The 21,709-nt window shown below is 34.0% G+C and overlaps 1 protein-coding gene across 1 annotated transcript in view; it reads left to right on the top strand.

Annotated features, from left to right (window-relative positions):
- Window positions 1-3,710: 3,710 nt before the first annotated feature.
- The window catches only part of dlp (glypican dally-like), a 107,756-nt gene continuing 89,757 nt past the window's right edge, over window positions 3,711-21,709 (top strand). Inside the window, exon 1 of the mRNA XM_075380369.1 lies at window positions 3,711-3,726. Within this exon, the coding sequence (XP_075236484.1) occupies window positions 3,711-3,726 (16 nt within the window). The remainder of the gene's footprint in view (window positions 3,727-21,709) is intronic.

Here is a 21,709-nt window from a genome sequence, read left to right as displayed (position 1 = left end):
TAAAAAGAACGAGCGGACGTTTAGAACCAGTTGGAAAGGAATTCCTAACGTGCCCACATAAACACACACACACACACACACACACACACACACACTCATTCTGTGTGATATAGTTAAATATTTCATTTGCACGCACCGACTCGTTCACTCGCACCTGGCGCTTGTGACGGCTGACCCTTACTAAAAACAACCATCGATCTACATACTGAACTTATTTAGTCGGATTTTAATCTTTATAAATATACGTTCTTTAATTCTTTATTTTCAGAATCTTCTTATCGTTAAGATAATGATTTTAAGTGTTTTTAAGATTAAATTATTAAAGAGAAACATTCAAATCCGATTTAAAATCGCCTAGAATTAACGTCTAATTAGTTTGAAATTTCCATAATTTTTTTTTTGTTTTAATCTCGTATATATGAAGAGACGATTCCTTTTTTTAATTCCTGACATCGTAGCTTTAGATCTGCGCTGTAAAAAGGAAAATATGGTAATCGGTTAAAAAATGTATATCTTTTTTCATTTCATGACCCAGGAACACAAAAAAAGGGGAAGTAATTTACGAGTGTTGGCGTATTTGAAGCTTAATAACTTTGACCGTATAAACCGATTTTGATATAATTTGGCACAGAGGCTCATGTATGCGGGGGATTTTGATGGTAAAATTTTGGGGTCAATATTTCCACTTGGGAGTCAATTTTTTCAAACGTTTTGCTAACAACCTCGCTTTACATTAAGTTTAGTACATGCGTACGCGCTTATCTTATCGTTTAAAAAAAAATTGTCCCCAAATTCTCATCCTACCAAAATCAAAAATTTTGTTATTTATTGCATGTTTATTAAAAGGATTGTTTTTAATATCTCCCTAAACATAATAGTACTAATAGTACAAGCGTCTCAAAAAAAAAATACTTTGACGGTACTATTGACGGTGGGGGGTGCCGATCGCGGTTTAAAAATATAAAAAATAAAAAAATAAAACTAAATAAGAATTATAAAACGGATTAAAAATTTTAATAATAAACTTGTAATAATAACATAATAATAAATAGTATTATTAAATAAGACTGGCAACTGAAAAACTGTTTTGGCAGTATTTGTTAAAAACAGGAAAGAAGCTAAACAACAAATTAAAGAATTACAAAAACAAGCTGCTGAAATGGGACTAAAAATCGCGTTCTAGAAAACGAAAATTTTTACCCGCCATAAAAAACTACCCGAATTTCCTTAGGGTAAATAATAAAAAAAAAATAGCGAAAGCCGATAATTTCAGACATATCGGAGAACCGATCGGTTGGAATTCTTTAGATAAAAAAAGCGTTAACAGTTAGAGCTAATAAAATGGAATTAGCTTTCCGACTAACGAAAAACGCATATAACAAACGGTCTTTATCGTCGAATTCAAAATTTCGACGCTATATAACTGTGATAAAGCCGGAAGCATTCTATGCCGCAGAAACCCTAACGCTGTGCGACAAAAGTCTACTAGAAAATTTAAAAAAAAAAGAAACGAAAATTATAAGAAACATTTTAGATCCTAAATTTCAAAATAATCGACTAAAATTAATTCCAAATAACAAACTTTATAATAAAATTGGAAAACTTTCAGAGACGATAAGGAAAACACGAATTGCATTTTACTTCGATTTATTTAAAAGTAATGAATACCGGTAGATCGACTAAACGGATTTTTTATTTTTTCAAAAGTAAAAAAAAAAAAATAAGACAAACGATTCGCACAAATCCAAGAAGAACTATAAAAGATCGGAAGATATTATAAGAGAAATTTTAAAGGGAATATTAAAAGATGAAAATAAAAGGTTTCAAGAAGCGCCAAAACGCAAGAATAACGAGCTGAACTTTTTGAAAAACAAAGGTAAGAGAGATATCAGTAACGACGGAGAGGTAATGTACAGATAGAAAAAGAGAAACAAGTGGAAATAAATAAACGATCTAACTTATTCCAAGGTAATCTATTCGGAAAAAGAAAAGAAAAATTGTAATAAAGTTGCATCGTAATTTACCTCCACCCATCAAAAAAAAAAATCTTTCTTAACTTTTTATCGGTTGTACATTTTTCAGTGAATATTTTTAAAATTTCTTCAATTTAACGTAGGGGAGCAGAAAAAAAACCGCGATTTTTTTTAAATTTCTTAAACTTTTTGATTTACGTAAACACATAATAATAATTTTACAATAAAACTTCATAAATTACTACACCACCCCCCCCCCCCCAAAAAAAAGAAATCTTGAGCAATTTTTTCTCGTGTAATTATTTTTCCGCTATATACGAGTAAGAATAAAAAATAACCGATGCATTATAACTTTTAACGTTATAGTGTTTAATGGTTATTATGGAATATATTTTATCGGTTTGTTTCAAAATTCGTCTTTTTATCTGGCTGCTGTAAGCGACTTAATAGGTTGACAAAACGTCTTGGTAAGACTACTTACTTTATTTATGCTTGCTTTAGAAATTTTAAAACCGATACTAATAAGGAGCAAATTTACTTTGTAATTACTCGTTTTATGTATCCTCGTATTCCTCGTATTGAAAACTTAACGGGTAAATTATTCATAATAATGGTTAAAGAAAAGTTAATTAATTAACAGCGATATTTTTTATTATTGATATCTTATCGTAAAAGTAAGGGGAAATTTGAGAAATATAACAGAGCAAGTTTTACTTTCCCGTCTAGATAGCGCTATAACAAAGCTATAACTCTAAAAGGGAAAGTATTGTAATCGGTCCGATTTGGGCGTATGCGGTTTTCACCGGATCATTACGTTTTCACACCTAAGGAACCCAAAAAACCAGATGGAAAATTTCCGGATGTTAATGTTCGTATGTACGTGTTGTGTTCGGTGTCGGCCTATAAATCATCTTATATGTCCAGAATTATTGCACCGATTTTGTCCAAACTCGTAGGTAGATACGTAGGCCGCCTTGTGTACTTTTACAAAAACAATAAAAAAAAAAAATGTTTTGCTACAAATCGTTTTTTTTTTGTTTGTGAAAATATTAGTCTTTAAGATTTGTAGTCTCTTACGTGCGTTCGAACCGATTCCGGAAACATTTTATCCACTCTAAAGTCGGTACCTCAAAAACGTGGTATTGGAAGGATTCGACAGCTTCTTGAGGCGATGAAAATCGCTGTCCACGCACGTTTGATGTTCGGGAACTACAAATTCGTAAAATCAGGTGAACGCGGTAAATTAGAGACGTTAATTCGTTGTTTCCCTCCGTCAAATATAAATTTTTTTGACGTGCTGGGTGAGAACTCGCATTGTCATGATAAAGAATTGTCGAATACCGTTCAGAATTAACTGTTATTCGATCCTCTAATACAGCGGTTGCCGCATATCCAGCACATCCGAAGAAACAATAGTTCGTTTTCTTGAAACGCTTCGCGAAGGAATCCCTTTTATCGCATTCGTTTCATTTTGGAATATCCAAACAGCGCTTGGAATTGATAGCGCTTAGTTTTCGGCTTGTACGAATATATCCGAGTTTCATCTCCTGTTACGATGTTGTACACGTATTTTGTATTTTTGATCGAATTATTTATTTGAGCGTTTTCTTACACCGATCGACATGAGTCTGTTTTTGAGCTTCTGTCAAATCGTGCGGAATCCATCGTTAATAGATCTTTTTCACAGCTGTATGTTCGTGCAAAATCGATTTACTGTAGTCTTTGATATGCGTAAGGATGCCTCTACCTCACGGTAAGTCAAACGTCGATCCTCTTCAATCTTGTTGCGCACAGCATCGATGTTTTTTGGACGAAATTCGGTAAACCTATTTTAAATAATCTTTTCTGATGGCGATTCGTTACGAAAAGTTGATCGAAGCGAATCGAGACATCGTTGTTGAGTTAGGCCCTTACTACAATCGTAATAAATCATCCGACGAAAATGTTCACGTAAAATTTCCATTTTTTCACAAAACTGCTTTTTTAAACGATTTCTGTAAACAACCTACTCGGCCAATTTCTGAGCGGCCACTGCTGTATCGATTAAAAAAATCAAATTTTACAATAGTAATGTCACATCACAACGGATCCATCTAGCGGTCATTTGTAAAAACTTTAAAGGCAACCTCCGTACAATAAAAAACTTACCTGACTGTTTCTTGAACCGGTCGGTAACAGTTGATAGACCACGATATCGGTTTGTATAATCGAATATTTTCCGTTCAAACAATCGTTTGATTTCAGGAAAATCTGGACCGTACAAAGAATCGTCCAAGCCATCGATACTTTTGTAATTATTCTACTGATTTTTGAGCAAATGACACTCGCCGTCTTCGCGGGTAGACCACCCCGACGGTTCTGTTAACATAGTAAACTTACGTTGTTGAAATCCTTACGTGTGTATTTAGTTTCGGTGTACTTTATTCGTACCGTTTTACTCAGAATGAAATTCTCTACCATTTTTTTAACAATATTTACGTGTTTATTGCCAGTTTAACAAGGTTATTTTACGGCAAACGTAAAAATAGTGTTTTTTACCGTAATCTTTTATCTCTACCCAAGATTACACGTAAAGTAGTAAAAATACAGTTCTGGGATCAATTTTTTCAATTTCATATGAAACCGTTTAAGTTAACTGTTAATTTAAGTCCGAAAAGTTACAGTACGGCTTAATTTTAGCGAAAGCGCAGAAATCGAGGACCGAAATGTTCTATTAACGGAAAAATCGTGTTAACAATAAAACGTATGTGTGCCGCATAAACAATTTAATTACGCTTTACATTCGTAAAGAACTTTGAACGGTGCTATAATTAACAATACAGTTGAGTGTTGTGATATAATACAAAAATTAGTCGCGCACACAAATCTTTTCTAATTCAATAGTATTTACCGATAAAGGACTTTTATGTTAAACGGCCGTGCGAATAGACAAAACTGTCGGTATTGGAGCGATAATAATCCCGGATGGATGTCGAAAGCTCGTACTTACCGACCAAAAAGTGAACGTTTTGGCGGGAGTCGTCAGTCATTGCATCGTAGGACCTTCTAGAGATGCTCACTGTAACTTGTTATCCGATAGGAATTTACCAAATATCCGGGAAAATGTCGGACAAGAATTGAATAATAACGTACGGTTTCAGAAAGACGGGGCACCACCTCGTTTCTATTTAAGGGCAAGGAAAATTTTAAACAAACAATTTCCAAATCGCCGGATAAGTCTTAGAGGAGCCGTAGAACGATCTGCCAGGTCCCCAGACCTGTCTCCTCTGGATTACTTTTTTTGGGAGTACCTGAAACGTAATATTTACAAAAGAAAACCTGCAGACATTGACGAATCCGGTCTTGTACCAGACGTGATACAAGTTATAAACGGATATTACTTGAGGTAATCGCTATCGCATCGGCCTAGCCGAACAGAGGAAGCGTTTTGAACATTCATTGTAGAACGGTACGCTTTCAAAATCTATTTCTTTAGTAATTTACGATTGAAAACGAGAATTTAAAACTTTAAAATAAATATTTTAATATTTAAAGTAAATAAAGCCGCTTAATTTGTCGCATTAATTATCGTTTATTATTATCAATATTATAATGGTTCGATACCGTACGCATTACGAATATAAAATGTTCAAGGAGCGCGTTTTACCTCGTTTTATTGTCGAACACCGTTTTTCCGTCGCTGCAGATTTGAATGCTTATAACTCGATAACGTAGGTATAAAGAGAAAAACTGTTTTCACCGTTGTTTTTCTTGTAAAATTTAAAATCGAAATCACGTGTCACATGTACACCTTCTCATTTAAAAAAAATTTAGTTCGATCCAAGATGGCGGAAAAAATAAAAAATCCACCGCAATGCCTTTTATTATGTATGTAGAACCGCGTTTCTTTCTGCTTTCAAATATCTCTCAGATATGCGGTATAAAGCATATTATCACCCTTCTCAAGGTACAATTAAAGATTAATTAATTTTTTTTTTTTAATTTTAGAGGCTTAATTTATAATTAATATTGTTACTGGAAAAAAGGAACTGCGGTGGGATCCTTAGCTGCTTTACACGTATGTCGGCAACCGGAAGATAGAGTTTTCATTAGGCAACAGTCAATCGATCGGTTTCATGGTATATATTGACTTTGTGTTGTATATTAATCTTAAATCCCAAGCGTAGTAATTACTACATCCTCATTTCCTCATTTTTCGATCTTTGTCCTCCACTGCGGTTTTCATTCTTTACATTACCCTTCATTAACAAGTGAAGTAAACACGGAAATCTTAACGGTCCACCGACCTAATTTGTCTCTGAAAGATTTTCCCCGCATCCTCTTTCATTTTCTACTTTTTTAGACATCATTTTGTAATTTATCAGCCCGTCCAAATTTCATCGTCCTTTTATACTATCGAATGTCAAACTATCATATCTTTACCTTTTTGGTTTTCTTGTCTGTATTTCGCTACCGTAAAGAACACTTTTACACATCACAACTATTTTTAAGAGTATTTTTCTGGTTTTTCGATCGATGTTTGATATTATCAGATTTTTTTCGGCGTGAAAGTTGTCTTTGTACCTGTCAGCTTTGTAATTAACTGTACCTTCGTCCATTCGTTTTGGTTTTTCTACCTCTGTAGTAAAATTCTGTTGATTTTTGTGCATTACGTTAAGTATCCGTAATTTTTCATTATTCTTTCTATCTTATTTTATTACTTTTCTTAAATATCCGTTAACAAATTCAGTTCTGAGCACTTGTAGCCGCATCGGTCTAACCACGCTTCTACGCGTGGTAGTACAGCGGCTTTTCTATCTACCGGTCGGGGGGTCAACGCATCAGAAACGTTTACATTTTGTTACTGTGCGGTTCGTTCTTAGTTACAATGAACCGGATTTTTTTTGGCGGAATTTTAAATTTGCATGATTTTTCATCGCTTTTGAAAGCGGATGAGATTTATAATAAATAGATTTATTTTACAAATTATTTGTATTTCAGTTAGTATATAGGGGCATTGCTAGCGCCCCCTCTGGCAAGTATGACAACTTGACTGAGATGCGGCGACGATACCTCTATAATCTTTAAAATAGGGGGTTTCGACACCTTCCGTAACCTTCAAATTCACATAATTTGGATATACGAGTAACATTGTAGTCTTATTCGCAAAACGGTTTTTTCGATTAGCATTCTTGTATTTTTATTAGAGCGCATTAAAGTTCCACAGCAACTACTCTAAAAATATTCAAGTTTCAGAAGTGGTCCGGCCGAGATCAGCGGTCAAGAACGACTCTACCGATTTTCATCAAATTTAAACGCGCGTATCTAATTTTCAAACTGGTGTAATAGTTAGGAGATTTTATACATAGGCGCGTATATAAATTGTTACAGTAAAATCCTGACGCATTGCATTCCATATCACAAAATACTAACAAATCCACCGTGTGATGGATGCAGTGCAGCCTTTGTTAATCGTAAGAGTAATTAGTTAGTCCGTATATGACACTCGTTCGATAAACATCGTCCAATTTTTTAAGCGTGCACGCATTTAACGTTATATTGATATCGTATAATGGATACTTTGAATGTACATCGAAAGTAAATCGTATAATATTCTGCGTTTTTAAAAATGACAATTATTAAAAAAAAAAAAAAAATACATCGTCGTTGTGTTTCATCGTAACTTATATACAATACATACCTTCAAGTATTTTTCATGATATTTAATATTTATATTCCACGCTGTTCACGTATACGATCACGCTTTTTTAAAACGGAAATTTGTCTCCGAATTTATTTTCAAAATTAGTGATCGTTCTGTTTTTACTTCATTGCACCGAGTAAAAGAACTATTGTAATCGCGAAAAATTTCGGTTTTCAGATTTCAACGGAAATATCCATTTTGAGTATTTTTGGCGTGACGTCTGTACTTATCTATCTCGCATAACTCAAAAACGATTAGCCGTAGAATGTTGAAATTTGGGATTTAGGACTGTTATAACGTCTAGTTTTGTACCTCCCCCTTTTGATTGCAATCGACTTGATAAAAAATGTCCGAAAAAGCCCAAAATCCAAACGATTTTGATTTTGAACTTTCTTAACCGTAGTAATAAAACCTCCTCGTTGAGAGCTTATCAACGATATATCATAAGCGGTACTTATTTTCATCGGTTCCGGAGTTTTGGCCGAATAACATTTTTATTAATGAGAATACTTGAATGTTACAAAGGGAAGGCACATCTGTTCGAATCCGACTTCATTTCTTACTTTTTTTAAAAATTTAAACATATCGGTTTATGAATAATTATTAAACTTTGATCGTAAAAAAAATTTACGATAAATAAAAATTCAATAATAACGACAAAATACGAAAAGAAAATCAGAAAAGATTCAAACGAAAAGATAAAAGTGAAAATTAGTAATCCGTTTAAAACTCTTAGCGTATTTTGGTAAGTTATGTTTTTTTAGGTGCTTCAGTCTGTTTCGGCGCACCGGTCAAGGACGGTCAAAGTTACGCGTATTTTCGATCGAAATAAATCGAGTAACGATGCCGGTTACTCGGTCGATTCGTTTTTCTATCGGGATCCCAATTTAATACGTGACATATTAATGTTACGCTACAGGATGAATTCAGTAAGATGCGAAACTAATCTGATTTTCGAAATCGAGAATTCTTAGGTTTGAGTCCTTGTAAGGGAGTTGCAGCCGTCTGGATTTGAACGCTAGGCTGTGGCTACTGGTGTTCTTTGACCGGTTGTCTTTGACGGGTTTTAATCAACCGCACGTCTCAGAAGCGGTCGACCCGAGTCTATTCAAAAATACATGTTTACCGATACATTTACGCTTATATTGCACCTACGTCAGGTCTGGCAAGCCGGAATCGGTAATTACGTTTGCCTATAGACGCATACTCAGACCCGGCGGTAAATAGAAAATCGGTCGGAGAAAACATTTCGATAATATTATACGATATTTATAATAAACGTTTTTGTCGTTTAAATGTCTCGTTTAGCCAAATTACAGTCGGTCATCGGATATATCATGCGTAACTTCCTGCCCTTTGTAAATTATGTGTTTCGTTATTAGTTTTATGACTACGTGCACACGCGCGCGCACAAACATTAGATTACGGCTTGCTTAACGTTTTATATAAATTTGAACCCGCACTCTTTTAGATTAAAATATCAACGCTTTATAGTCGAGGTATCTCGTCTTTTATTTTACTAGCATTCTCGACCTTTTATTTCTAGTAGTTTGGTTCTTTTTTTCTCCTTTCGGCGGTAACATATTTGTGAAATAAGTTTTTATGTTCGTAATATGCGTGCGTCTGTGTATAACTTGTAAAATAATAGAAACTGCATGAATTGTACGGGCATTTTATATCGCTATTGTGTTTTTAAAGGTGTATGTATATGAGAATACACGCACACACACACACACACACATATTCAACGTTGAATACGGTTAGCGGGCGAACTGTCTGCAGCATTTTGTGTTTTGTAACAGGGGGAAGGAGTGTTCTGTAAATCAATGCTATCGGGTAACCGCCACCCCTTCGCAACACAACATTTTACCACTACCCCTCCTTCCTACAATTACTACTGCCGCTTTCCACTACTCCGTACTACCTCCGTCCCTTCAACCAGTATACCATTTGCTTTAACATTCTTATTGGGGGTTGAAACGCTGCGCCGCCGTCTACGCTTACCGCCTCGTTGTCTTCAACGCTTTCGAATTAATCTGTTCGTTTAAGTTGTTGTATGCTTTATATCTGTAAACTACCGTTTAACGCTATTTATTTATTTATTTTAAATCTCTTTTCCGTAACTTTTCTTAAACATGTTGATGTGTGAGGGAATAAAACTACTTATAATTTTAAATAAATTTATAATTATAAATTGGGTCTCGTATACGGTTTAGTCATGCATTATTATAATTTTTTTTATGAAAAATTAAAAAATTTACGTGTATGTTTAATTTTATGTAGATTATTACTTCATCAGAAATTTAACCGGTTAATTGTACTACTTTTTTTTAATTTATCCGTTAATCTTTTAATTCTGAAATATTTTGAGGTTTGCAAGAAAGTATTTCCGTAAAGGCAAGAAAGCTGCTGAGGCTTACAATGAGATGTGTAATGTTTATGCTGTTTTCAATAAAAAACTGTTTTTTTTTTTTAACTTTTTATTTACTTTTTATCGGCCGTATTTACATTGATTTTCTGAGAAGTAGATTCTCTACAAGGTTTTTTTTTTACTAAATCCCCCCCCCCCTTTATTAATGATTTAATACAGCTATTGTATTACAAAAAAAAAAAAAAAAAAAAAAAAACTTGTTTTCTACTACGAACTCTGTGTTTTACGTCGGATACCATAAAACCTACAGCAGTTACATTCTGAGATTCATTTTATCCTATTTTCCAGTTCAAATTACATAATAAACCACCGACTTTACTTCATAATTTTGATCCCAAAAATTATAGTATGGCTTTTTTTTCGTTAGAAGAGCAGAAATCTCGACGAACTCTTTCGCTAGCCTTGACTCGAAAACCAAACGGTTCTAGATCTACCTTTATATTTACTTTTTCATTATTTTCACCGGTAGAACATGTCGTGAACGTTTTTCCGTTCCTTCGTGAAACATTTTGTATAACTTAGATTCAAGGCTTCATTTTCGGAGCTGAAGTCTTTTGCAGAGGAAGATCGGTGTACTTTTACTTAAGATAAGAATACGTTATCGATGATTTTGCGTTTATCTATTACCGTACGCGTTTGTGAACGGCATTCAGAATATTCGTTTTAGCTAAACGGTCGGAAGAAACAAACGTTTTGTTTAAATACGAAGTAAGTCGCGATTTGAGCGGCGGGAAACCACGTGTTGTATCTACAGCAGCAGCGGCTGCTTGGCGACGGAAACTTTCCCTTCTGCTCTTCTACGAAACATAATAATTGTCATTTTAGAATGCGATACTTAAAAACAACCGGTTATAAATCTTTCGTTCCGCTTAACACTTTATCGCCGTATTTTATAAAATTCATTTTGCTTGAACTACACGGCAAACAAGCGAATAAAATGACAAAAAGATTTCGTTTCGGTCTGTTATGAAACCGATAGGTGATAATTCATAAAAATTTGTTTGTTTGCTTTTTTATCGACTATTCCTCAATGAATTTATTATTCTATAATTAAAATTTGTTCGTAAAAGTTATTCGACATTTTTGCAGATGTTAATATACGGAACGTAATTCGTTTGTTTAGTAGGTAAAATGTCTTCTCGCCGCAGGGTTTTTTAATAAACATTTTAGACTTTAGAAGTCGGAGAAGTTTATGAAAAAAAATAATATAAAATTGCTCCTTCGAAACTTTTGTAGGGTTATACTTTCAAGTTCTTCCCTACCGGTTAATAATATTAAAGGAATAGCTACAAAAATAATGAAGTAGGCTTGTTTTGTATTCGATTACAAATTTTCATTTATTCAGCTTAGGCAAACGCTCTACTCCCTTCCGGTTTTTAATTAATTCTATTAGATCTTATATTACTTACGCGTAATTTTATTTTTTACTTATTTTTTCATTTTTAAAGAGCTTTCAGTTTGTCGGTATAGTAAATTCGAATAACAAAAATTAATCTCCGAATTGTAATCGATAATTTTTTAATCTACTTTAAATAAAAACGAGTTCGTTTCTATTTACGTTCTCGTTTATCGTTTTATGAATCTACACGTGAGATTTCGATATATTTAATTTTTTTTTTAAATCGAAGTGCGCCGGTAGCGCTTCCTCTGGCAAGTATAAAAACTTAACAGAGAGGTGGTGTCGCTACCCCTATGAGGGTTTTCCGACATCTTTCGTACCATCAGATTCATTTTATTTGGATGTATGAATAAAAATTGAAAATGTAATCTTATGCACAAAACGGTTTTTCGATTAGCATTCTTGCGTTTTTATTGGAGCGTCTCGAAGTCCCACGGTAAGTACTCTAAAAATATTCAGACTTCAGAAGTGGTCCGACCGAGATCAGCTCTGATTTTGATCGGTCAAGAACGACTGAACCAATCTTCATCAAATTTTAACACGCGTATCTAAATTTCAAACTGTTGTAGTAATTTAGTTCGGAGATTTTTGGGCATCAAAATTTTATACGTAGGCATATATATATATATGAAACACATCCGGTCAAGTATTTTTCATGATTTATTTAATATTCAGCGTGTTTCTACCGAACATATGGTTCGCGTCCTGCTGGTTAGTTAGTACTACTCTCTGCTGCGGGATATGCTCGCATCAGTCCGCTACTCGAACGATCGGCGTTCGGATTTATGTAGCTGTGCATTAGCAATATAAGTTTTGTATTTATTAAGATTTCATATGTTTATGGTAATAAGAAGAACTTTAATTTAAAAACAAAAGAAAATCATCTTTTGAATTGTATTGTTTTCTTTAAAGATATTAAAACCGTGTTTTATTAGTTCACCTCAATCAAATGTATAAGACACTACAAAATGTAAACTCTTTCTCTACGATTGCTTGTTAAAAATTTAATATGTTTCAATTAATGCATCTAATATCTTATGTTATGTTTTAATACGTGAATCTAATATATTATGTTATGTTTGAATATGTTAATCCAACGTAATATAAAAATTCTTTAAATATTATGTTTTGATTTTCTTCTTATAATCTTATGCTTCATAAATCAAGAGAATTCATGTCGACATTTAAAATTCACGATTGTAAGATTGCAGTTCTGCGTAATTTAACATTAAGCTATTGATGATTTTCAATTAACAATAATATTTTGGGCAATTCCGCACATTATTTATTATCCACCCGACGGATGAATCAATCTTGGAAATACAGTCCACTAAATGAATATTTTTAGGTTTTAGAACCGACACTGTTCACGCTTTTGCAACACAAATATTCGTCTCTCGAAATTATTTTCAAAATAACTCATCATTTTTTTTACAAAAAAATATTATTTAAGTGCAAATACGACTTTGTGGTCCGCACTACTTTGTAGGTTAAAAGTTCTTTCGATAATTTACCTGCTAAATAAAGTTTCTTTTTCGTTTCAGTATGTCAATATTGAAGATGGTCAATTCCATCTTCAACTCTATGCAAAAAATGAAATCAATATGCATTCTGTCAGACTTAATGTCTTATTCGATCGTTTTCCTTCTATACAGTTTCATTTTCGTTTCACCGTCGTGTAAAATTCAAACTATTTGAATGAAAAGATAAAATAAATTCATTAGAAAACTCCGTCGGTTTGTTCTCGAGTGATGCGAGAACATACAGACAGATAAACCTTAGGCTTTATATATAGTTTATATATACATATTTTCATTAAAATTGTTGAAGTTGTCTTCAGTATCACAAAACTATTCTTGTATTAATAATAACGACGGTTTAGATTGATCACCTAAACATATTTAAATAACACGGCGTAGTGTGGAAAAAAAACATAAAAATGTGTGGTTGAAACGTATTTGTTACGAGTGATTTTTCATAAAATATAATTAAAACAAAATGTATTTATTTTACCGACTGAAGTTATATTTTATTATATTATTATTAGTTGATTTTTTTTTTTTGCAAGTTTGTAATATTGTTTGCATATCGATGTATTATATTTTAAGTACCGATTAGGAATCATGCTCCAAGAATTATTTCTGATGATTGTTCAGTGTTACCGACTTAATAATAATGTAATATGAGGTTTGTTTTTTATTCCGTTCGATACAAAGAGTATAATAAATTTATTATAGGTCGTTTAACATGTTTTTCTTTCATTATGTTGGTAATACTGGACCACCCACTTCATGATTGGTTTAATGTTTCGTCTCTTTTTTTTTTTACGTTTCAAAAATGAAATTATTGTCATAATCGTGACACGAGGAATTTTTATTCATAGCTTTTTTGTTTGTCTTAATTCTTTTATCTTTATTTATTTTGTTTTTTCATCTTTTTCTAAAAAAAGAATCCTTTATTCTTTTTAAATTCTTTTGCATACCGGCATAAATTGTAGAGTTTAATTGAAATTTACTTTTATTACCGACATAACTAGTTGTCTTATTTTTATTTTCCTTTGTTTGTTTTGTAGGGTTATCGAAAGAAAGAATACCATTTGTTTATAATCTCCACCGTCCTCCACGGTATAGTTGTAGCGTCTCTGTACGTTTAATCCGGATGATCCTGGCTTCGAATCCTCTTCAGAATTATTGTATACGCTCTACAAAATATTACTCTACTAACTTAGGAAAAAATGAAGCCGTTTAGTTGCAGATAGGAATAGAGAAAAAATAATTCGGTAAACATTTAACGGTCGATGACAATTATATCATTTTTTTATTAAGGTTTTTTCTGATCTGTTTGTTTTTCTATATTTGCTATACGTTTAAAAAGATATAGACATATACAGGTGGCGCAGATAGACAGAAAAATGTTTAATAATTTGAAAAAATGAAATAAAGTCGCCGACTTTTTATTTGATGTTGAAAACGTCTTCTACAAGAGTGTATATTTCAATATAAATTATCTTTCAAAAATTACTTCTCTTTAAGTACAGTCCATTTTTGGGTACAAATTCAATATGTCGATACTAAGAAATTTTGCATAGCACAGCGCAATGTGTTCTCCGGGATTGACGATCGCCTCTTAAATCTGTTTTGAGCCGGGCAAGGTTTCTCGATCTAGACTAGTACACAACGCTATTCAGATATCGCTATAAAAAGAAATCTTTCAGACTGAAAGGTCTGAAGATTGGGCCGGCCCAGCGACGTTAGCAGTCATTGAAATTATGCGATCCCCGAACAAACGCCAGACTGTCGTCTGGCAGTGTGCGTGAGGCGGCTCCGTCCTGTTGAAACCCGGTTTGCTGAAGGTTAAGATTTGAAGAGAATGGAGCCTAGGAGCAAAAAATGTCTAGCATGTCAACATAACGCCGAGACGACACATTGAGGGCAGAGCCCTCTTCATCTTCAAAGAAGTAAGGGTTTTTCACCCTGCGACACGAAATCGCACACCATACGTAAGTTTAGCGCCGTTTAACAGACGCTGGTGAAGCCGAGGAAGATATGTTTGTGCCCGGTAACGGAAGTTCTGCTTATTCACGTGTCGACTTAATCGAAAACGGGTTTCGTCTGACGTCCAACGATTTTCAATAAAAGTTGCATTCTTATTGATTTTAGACAAATGTCTTTCACAAAATTGCAGACGCGATAAGCAATAAATTCCGCGAAAATTTCGTATTTGTACTACTATGTCTTGCTTCGATTCATCTAAAAGAGCCAGTTCGTCGGCAAAAGCCAGGCGTCTTTTTTATGGCCCGATCTTTTCACCCCATCTGTCAAAAGGTTTTCATTATTTGGCAAATAAATGAAATTAAGTTATCTGAAAATAAAATTCATTAATTGTTTTTAGTTTATTATTTATACGGTAAAACTTGGTTAAAACGACATTCAAGGGGCCGATCAAATACTTTTTTTACAGCCGAGTGCTTTCCGAGTTGCCACCTCGTAACCGTTAATTTTTACGCCGTCATTATTTATTACGATACAAAAAATATACTTTATATCTAGAAAGAAACCGGTTTAAAATAAAATATCGATGCGTTTTGTATTATAGACAAATAAAATTTAGATGTAATAAAATTTTTAACGCCTATACGTTTTGCTTTTAACCCAAACCGTTACTCTTCAATGAATTAGCAAAAAAAAAAAAAAAATGGTAACAAGGTGCAGTAAAATTAAACAAATTCTTCCAGGGAAGTAACAAATGATCACCGCACAAAAATTTTTGCGTCACACGTTTTTACGTTCAAACTGTATATATTAAATGTAAAAAATCATTCTATTTTTTTTTAAATTTCTAACAGAACGTGTGAAACTTAATCGCGCATACGAAGTAATTAGCATTAAAATAACTGTTTATTTTTGTTTGTTTAATAATCTTACACCTGCAATCGTCAAAACAGTTTTGTAGTTTATTCAAGTACTCCACAAATTCGTCGCTTACATTATTTGTCTCTGTAAACTCCGTAATTTTTTAAAACGTTCGGCGTCAATCGTCTATACGACTGGGAGAGTTATAGATTCACCGTCATTTTCAGTTTTCAGCTTCGTTATCGCCTGCACGATTACGTAATGTCTTCATCAGTCGGAATTTTTGTAGTACGTACGTCGTCATCGGCTGTTGCGTAATCATCTATCGAGTACTTCTGAAAGGCTTATTTTTTTGTCTACTTAAGAGTTTCAATCCGTTCCGAGAACGGTGTATCGTTTACCTAATGGTAATCTTCTGTCGAAATATGGCCTGCCGTATTTTTTTAGCGAGAAATACTAAAATGAAAACGCATTCACTGACGCGACTACAGTATTTGGCTACCGGGTGTCCGATCGATCGCTTTAACGCAATACCATTAGTTTAAACGATTCTACGGTACGGTACTGTATTTTTAAACCGAAAATTACTAGTACTGAATTTAATAGCGGGGGTAGGACAGGTAAAATTTATCTTTAATCACGCAGTTCGATGAACCTGTTTGGGCGGTTAAGACGGATCATTGTTTTCTCCCCAATCTTTCCTGGAGTTTTGCAAACAGAAAAACCCGTGGAATTAAAAAACTGCCGGCCTTTGTAATACCGCAATGGAACTTTTACTTTGCAACGTCCTGTTACAAATATTTTGTTAAAATAGGTAAGATGTCAATAAGGTAAAATGTCACAATTTTATTCGTAAATGAGGAAATTGAATTTCCCTTGCGAATGGCAATATGAATTGGAATTCGAACCCAGGATCTCAGGATGAAAGGTCGAGACGCTACCACTCACTACTGATATATAAAGTGTGAGTGTGTGTGTGTGAGGCTGTGTGTGAGAGTGTGAGTGTGTGTGTGAGAGTGTGTGTGTGAGTGTGTTTGTGTGAGAGTGTGTGTGAGTGTGTGTGAGAGTGTGTGTGTGTGTGAGTGTGTGTGAGAGAGTGTGAGAGTGAGTGAGTGTGAGTGTGAGAGTGAGTGTGAGAGTGAGAGTGAGTGTGAGAGTGAGAGTGAGTGTGAGTGTGAGAGTGAGAGTGTGAGAGAGAGTGAGAGTGAGAGTGTGAGTGTGAGAGAGAGAGGATTTCGGTTTTTTAATGTATTGTTAATTATATATACCTGTTTTAAACGAAGCAAATTTGAAAGAAGAAAATTATTATTGAATTAAGGTATCCTTAATTGGATTTTTTCTTTATTTTATTATCTTTGTAATATATTTCTATTCTGATACTTTTAAAGCTTGTTATTTTTGTATTATTATTTTATTTATCAAGCGAGTTAATTTTAACTTTACGTTACACTGATTTATTATATTTTGTGTAATTTCATCCGTTCTGCTATTTTTTATTACTGTAATTACTGTATTTATTTACTGTAATTATCATTGTGTTTAGTCATTATTATTTCATGTAAAATTTCTTGTCGTATGTTAAATGTTTCGACGATGAGTGTGAACATTTATTGTTTCGGATAGGGATTAAGTGTCGTTCGACGATTATAAAAATTACGAATTGCCGCATCGGCCTGCGAATTTCCTTAAAATGGCGGAAAAATTAAAATGTTGTAATTATCGTTACGCAGTAACGGTGTAAGCTATTATATCGGTTCAAACGCAGTAATATAAGGTTCAATAAAATGCGTAAAATTTATAAATATCAATTTCGTAAATCAAATGTAAGATCCCATAATTAGCGGAAAAATTACTTTTTTAGCGATTGAAGAAAATAGAACGTCTTAAAACCGCGAAAATACGAAAACCGTATGTAGCGTAAGTAGAAATTAAAGATAATAACTTTTTAAAAAACTTATCTATATAAATTTAAAAAAGTTCGTTTTGCGTGTGCCCTACTCGAAAAGTACGTAACCGATTTCGCTGAAAATTTGGTAACTTATTGTTATTTGTCCCGGGAATGTTTACGTGTTATTATTTCATCATTTGTAAAGGTTATAAAAAAAAAATGTATAAATAAATAACCTAAAACTTATTTTACTAAATTAATATGTCGTACATATCGATAAATATCGTCTATAACGATCATGTTGCCTACGTCAATATCGATTTCCTCAGACAGTTATTATGCGATCAAATATGTATCGACAAAATATCGGTCGTTGCATCGATTTGTAACGCCTGATCGTATCGCATTTCATTATATTTCTGAAATTGAATATAGCTTGCGTCCGTTTGTTGAACGTACGAATAAAGTAAAGCGTTAAAATTTAAAAACGAGCACCCGGTATGTGTTCGAATGCCAAACTTAAATCGCGAGTTTTCAACGCTCCACCCGAACCATTTTCATCGGTTGGAGATATAACGACAAAATCTAATCTTTTCTTAAATAACATACGAAAATACGATACGTGCTTTCAAATCGACTTCGTTTGGTGCACGGGATGTAATAAACGACAATTATACGCCAACATTTAAGATTCAAGGTCAAATATATCGTAAACGAGGCTGTTTGTTACCGTATCTGATGCTGAACGCAAATCTTTGCAATTTTTTTTCATCGGAAATTCAAAAGATCAAGCGATTCAACTTTAGGAAATTAACAGATTTACAAACCGACACGGCCGCTACCGGTGTTACTGTACGTGTGGCTGTACCTGCCTCCGGTTACTTCATTAAAAGACATAACGTAAAAAAAAACTTTACCGAGACGGGAATCGCAAGTAACCATAAGCGCGGGCGAAGCAGCCTCAGAGATGCTGTGTAATAAATCAAGACTATTTTCGGTTTTTACTTTCCCGTCTAGATAGCGCTACAGCTGTAGAAGTGAAAGTATTGTAATCGGTCCGATTTGAGTATATGCGGTTTTTACCGGATCTTGACGTTTTCACACCTAAGAAACTCGGTCGGATTACTTGTATAAACGGGGTATTAATGCCGTTAAATTTTCCACTTAAAAGATCAACGACGGGAAACTGCAGAGCAACGTCAGCCTCAATATCTCGAGATTTCGGCTAATTAAGGTTATATTTTTTTAGGCGTATTTTTTAACGATTAAAAAGTAACAATTTATGCAAAAACAGTTTTCCAATATCGCAACCCCCACCCGAAAAAAAGCGGTTTTAGTCTTCCGCTATGTTGTGACGTCATAGAACTAGGATTAAATAAATGAAGAATATCTAAAGCTTAAGAAAGTAAGTGTCCGGTCGGGTCGTGAACTCAATCGCCTGGTCGATTCGGTACTTGTGCGTTAATCAGTCCGCCGACCGAACAACCGAAATTTGTTGTATGTAAATTGTGAAATTACATTAGTTTAGTTAGTGCCGAGTACCGCCACATACGCGCGAATTAAATACGGTATGCGCCCGCGCTTTAGTTAAAATTATCGAATTAAATAACCGAAAAAATTTATATTTAAATAAAACGATAAATATTTGAAATTAAGTCGTGTGTGTAAGCCGTGCATCAGAAACAACCAACAGTCGTAGGACTTTACCGGAATGCGGCTTTAGTCGCGATAAAAAATCCTACAACTGTATTGTCAGTTTTTATTTTATTTGTTAACCGTCAAACGTATCCGTAAAGATATAAATGCGATCGGTACTTTTAAATATATTTTTTATACTTAGTCGCTATTAAGAAATATTTTGAAATCGTTACCGTTCTTCGTGAATTACCGTGCGATTCATAGATAATGTAACTAAGGCCAACGAAAGCGACGGATATATTCCTTTGGATCCCGTGCGAGACTTTTGTAAGCCTCGTATTGCCGGTTTAATCGGAAGAAATTACAGATTCGGATCAGAAATTTCAAAATTAACACCTTCAGACGAAAAGAATTTTTTTTCCTTTTTCCTATTTCTATTCGTTCTTAACATCGCAAAAGATATAATAAAATTAAGAAAACGATTAAATATTTAGTATTTTCTCGTTGCGTTATCGTAATTAGCGTTTGATCCCGTCATGCCCGTTCTTATGCTTGCAAACTAACGTAGATATTGTAACCTAAATAGGAATCTTCGCGTTTTATAAACGACACTGCAGTTAGAACCGTTCCGACAGAAATAAAACGTATACTATAAATAAAACCCCTTGTCAAATGAATAATGAAAAATAACAGGCTGTTCTGCTACCTTTTTTAGTGTTATTTATATTGTTTTTGTCGTACGTCATAAAGTCGGTTTCTTTTTACTTTAGTTCGTATTACTTTTTAAAAGAAGATAAATATTAAAAAAAGCTTCCGTTTTCCAATAATAATAGTCAAGGAAAAATCTGTTAATAAAATATAAAATAGCGCCGACAGATTAGTTTACATTTGTTTATTTTACCTTTGCAACGGTTTTGCCGGTCTGTAAGACCAAGAATAACGGTATAAATAAAAAGTCGGTAAGATGTTTGTTCCCAAAATGACGGCGGGATGAAGGTTGGATTTTGAAAAAAGTTTACATCGTTAATTTAATGAACTCTTCCTGCAAAAAAAGAAATTTATTAAAAATTTGATTAAATGGATATTATCAAATTTATTTATTTTAACGTTCGCTTATTTATTCGCATTTCATTTTAATAAATTATCGAAACATCCTACCTGCTTCTGTTGTTTGACAGCGTGTAAGTCGATTGTAAAAGAATAAAGCCGCATTATTCAACGATAGTGACATTTTGTGCCGATTCTCGAATTCTATTTTGCAAATCGTCTATATCTCTTGCATTATTTTGATAAACGATACTTTTTAAGCGGCTCCGTAGAAAGTAATCTGACGGTAACAAGTCGAGAGATCTTGCCGGCCATCGTATTTAAGCTCTTCGATCCACCTTCCAGGAAAAAATTCGTTTAAAATTTCACGTACTTGAAGACCGAAATTAGACGGAGCATCGTCTTATCGAAACCAAATGTTTTGGAAGTCGGGGCCGACAACGTTTTGAATGTTTGGAACGATACGGTCGAGAAGCGATGTTATCATATCTCACCGCGTTTAAATCTCTGTCGATAAATATTTGCCAGATCGATCGTCCGTCGGCAATACCTGACCGTGGATACCGTGTATGCGCCTCACGATACCGGTGTGGATTCATCGGTCCAGTATCGACAATTACATTGGCGATTTACATTGTCCGTTAAAAAAATATGCGGCCGCATCGCTAAAATCTATGTCGTTTAATAAATTAGGATCTGCACAAACCGTTGTTCGTCGTAATTTCGCACGACTGATCGTCGAATTCGTCGAGTTCTTGCGTCGGATGAATTTTGCAAGGTTTAAAATTTTCACTTTTTAACGTTCGTATTTTTTTAATTTCGGCTAATGTTCTCGTGCTGCTGTGCGATTCGAGGAATGAGAATTCTCAATAAATTCTTGCGTAATCGCTAACGATTTGTTGTCGTTTGTTGCAGATTTACGCCGCCCCCGTTTTCCCATATTAACGTTCCCTGTTTATTCAAATCGTTTGACGGTTTTTTGATACTGTAACCTTAAAAGTACGGTTACAAGTATTAAATGTCGTATCGAACGATCGACAAACTTCATTACACGACCTAACTACCACCAAAACCCCTTATCGCCAAAAGTGTGACCCTTTGCTGTTCACTAAGTGATTTCTTGATAGCGGTATTAACAAATAGCGCAGAGTAAATTAATTCAATTAAAAAAAATATTAACAAAAAATAATGCAAATAACAAAAGCGGCTTACAATTGCGGTAGACAAAATCAATTAGCCGACCGATCACAATAAATTCTCAACCTACCCTACTAAACAGCATTTGTGTGGGTGTGTGC

The sequence above is a fragment of the Lycorma delicatula genome, chromosome 12, assembly GCF_047948215.1.
Source record: "Lycorma delicatula isolate Av1 chromosome 12, ASM4794821v1, whole genome shotgun sequence".
Taxonomy (NCBI): domain Eukaryota; kingdom Metazoa; phylum Arthropoda; class Insecta; order Hemiptera; family Fulgoridae; genus Lycorma; species Lycorma delicatula.
The sequence above is the reverse complement of the archived record's forward strand: the minus strand, read 5'-3'. Positions and strand labels throughout refer to the sequence as shown.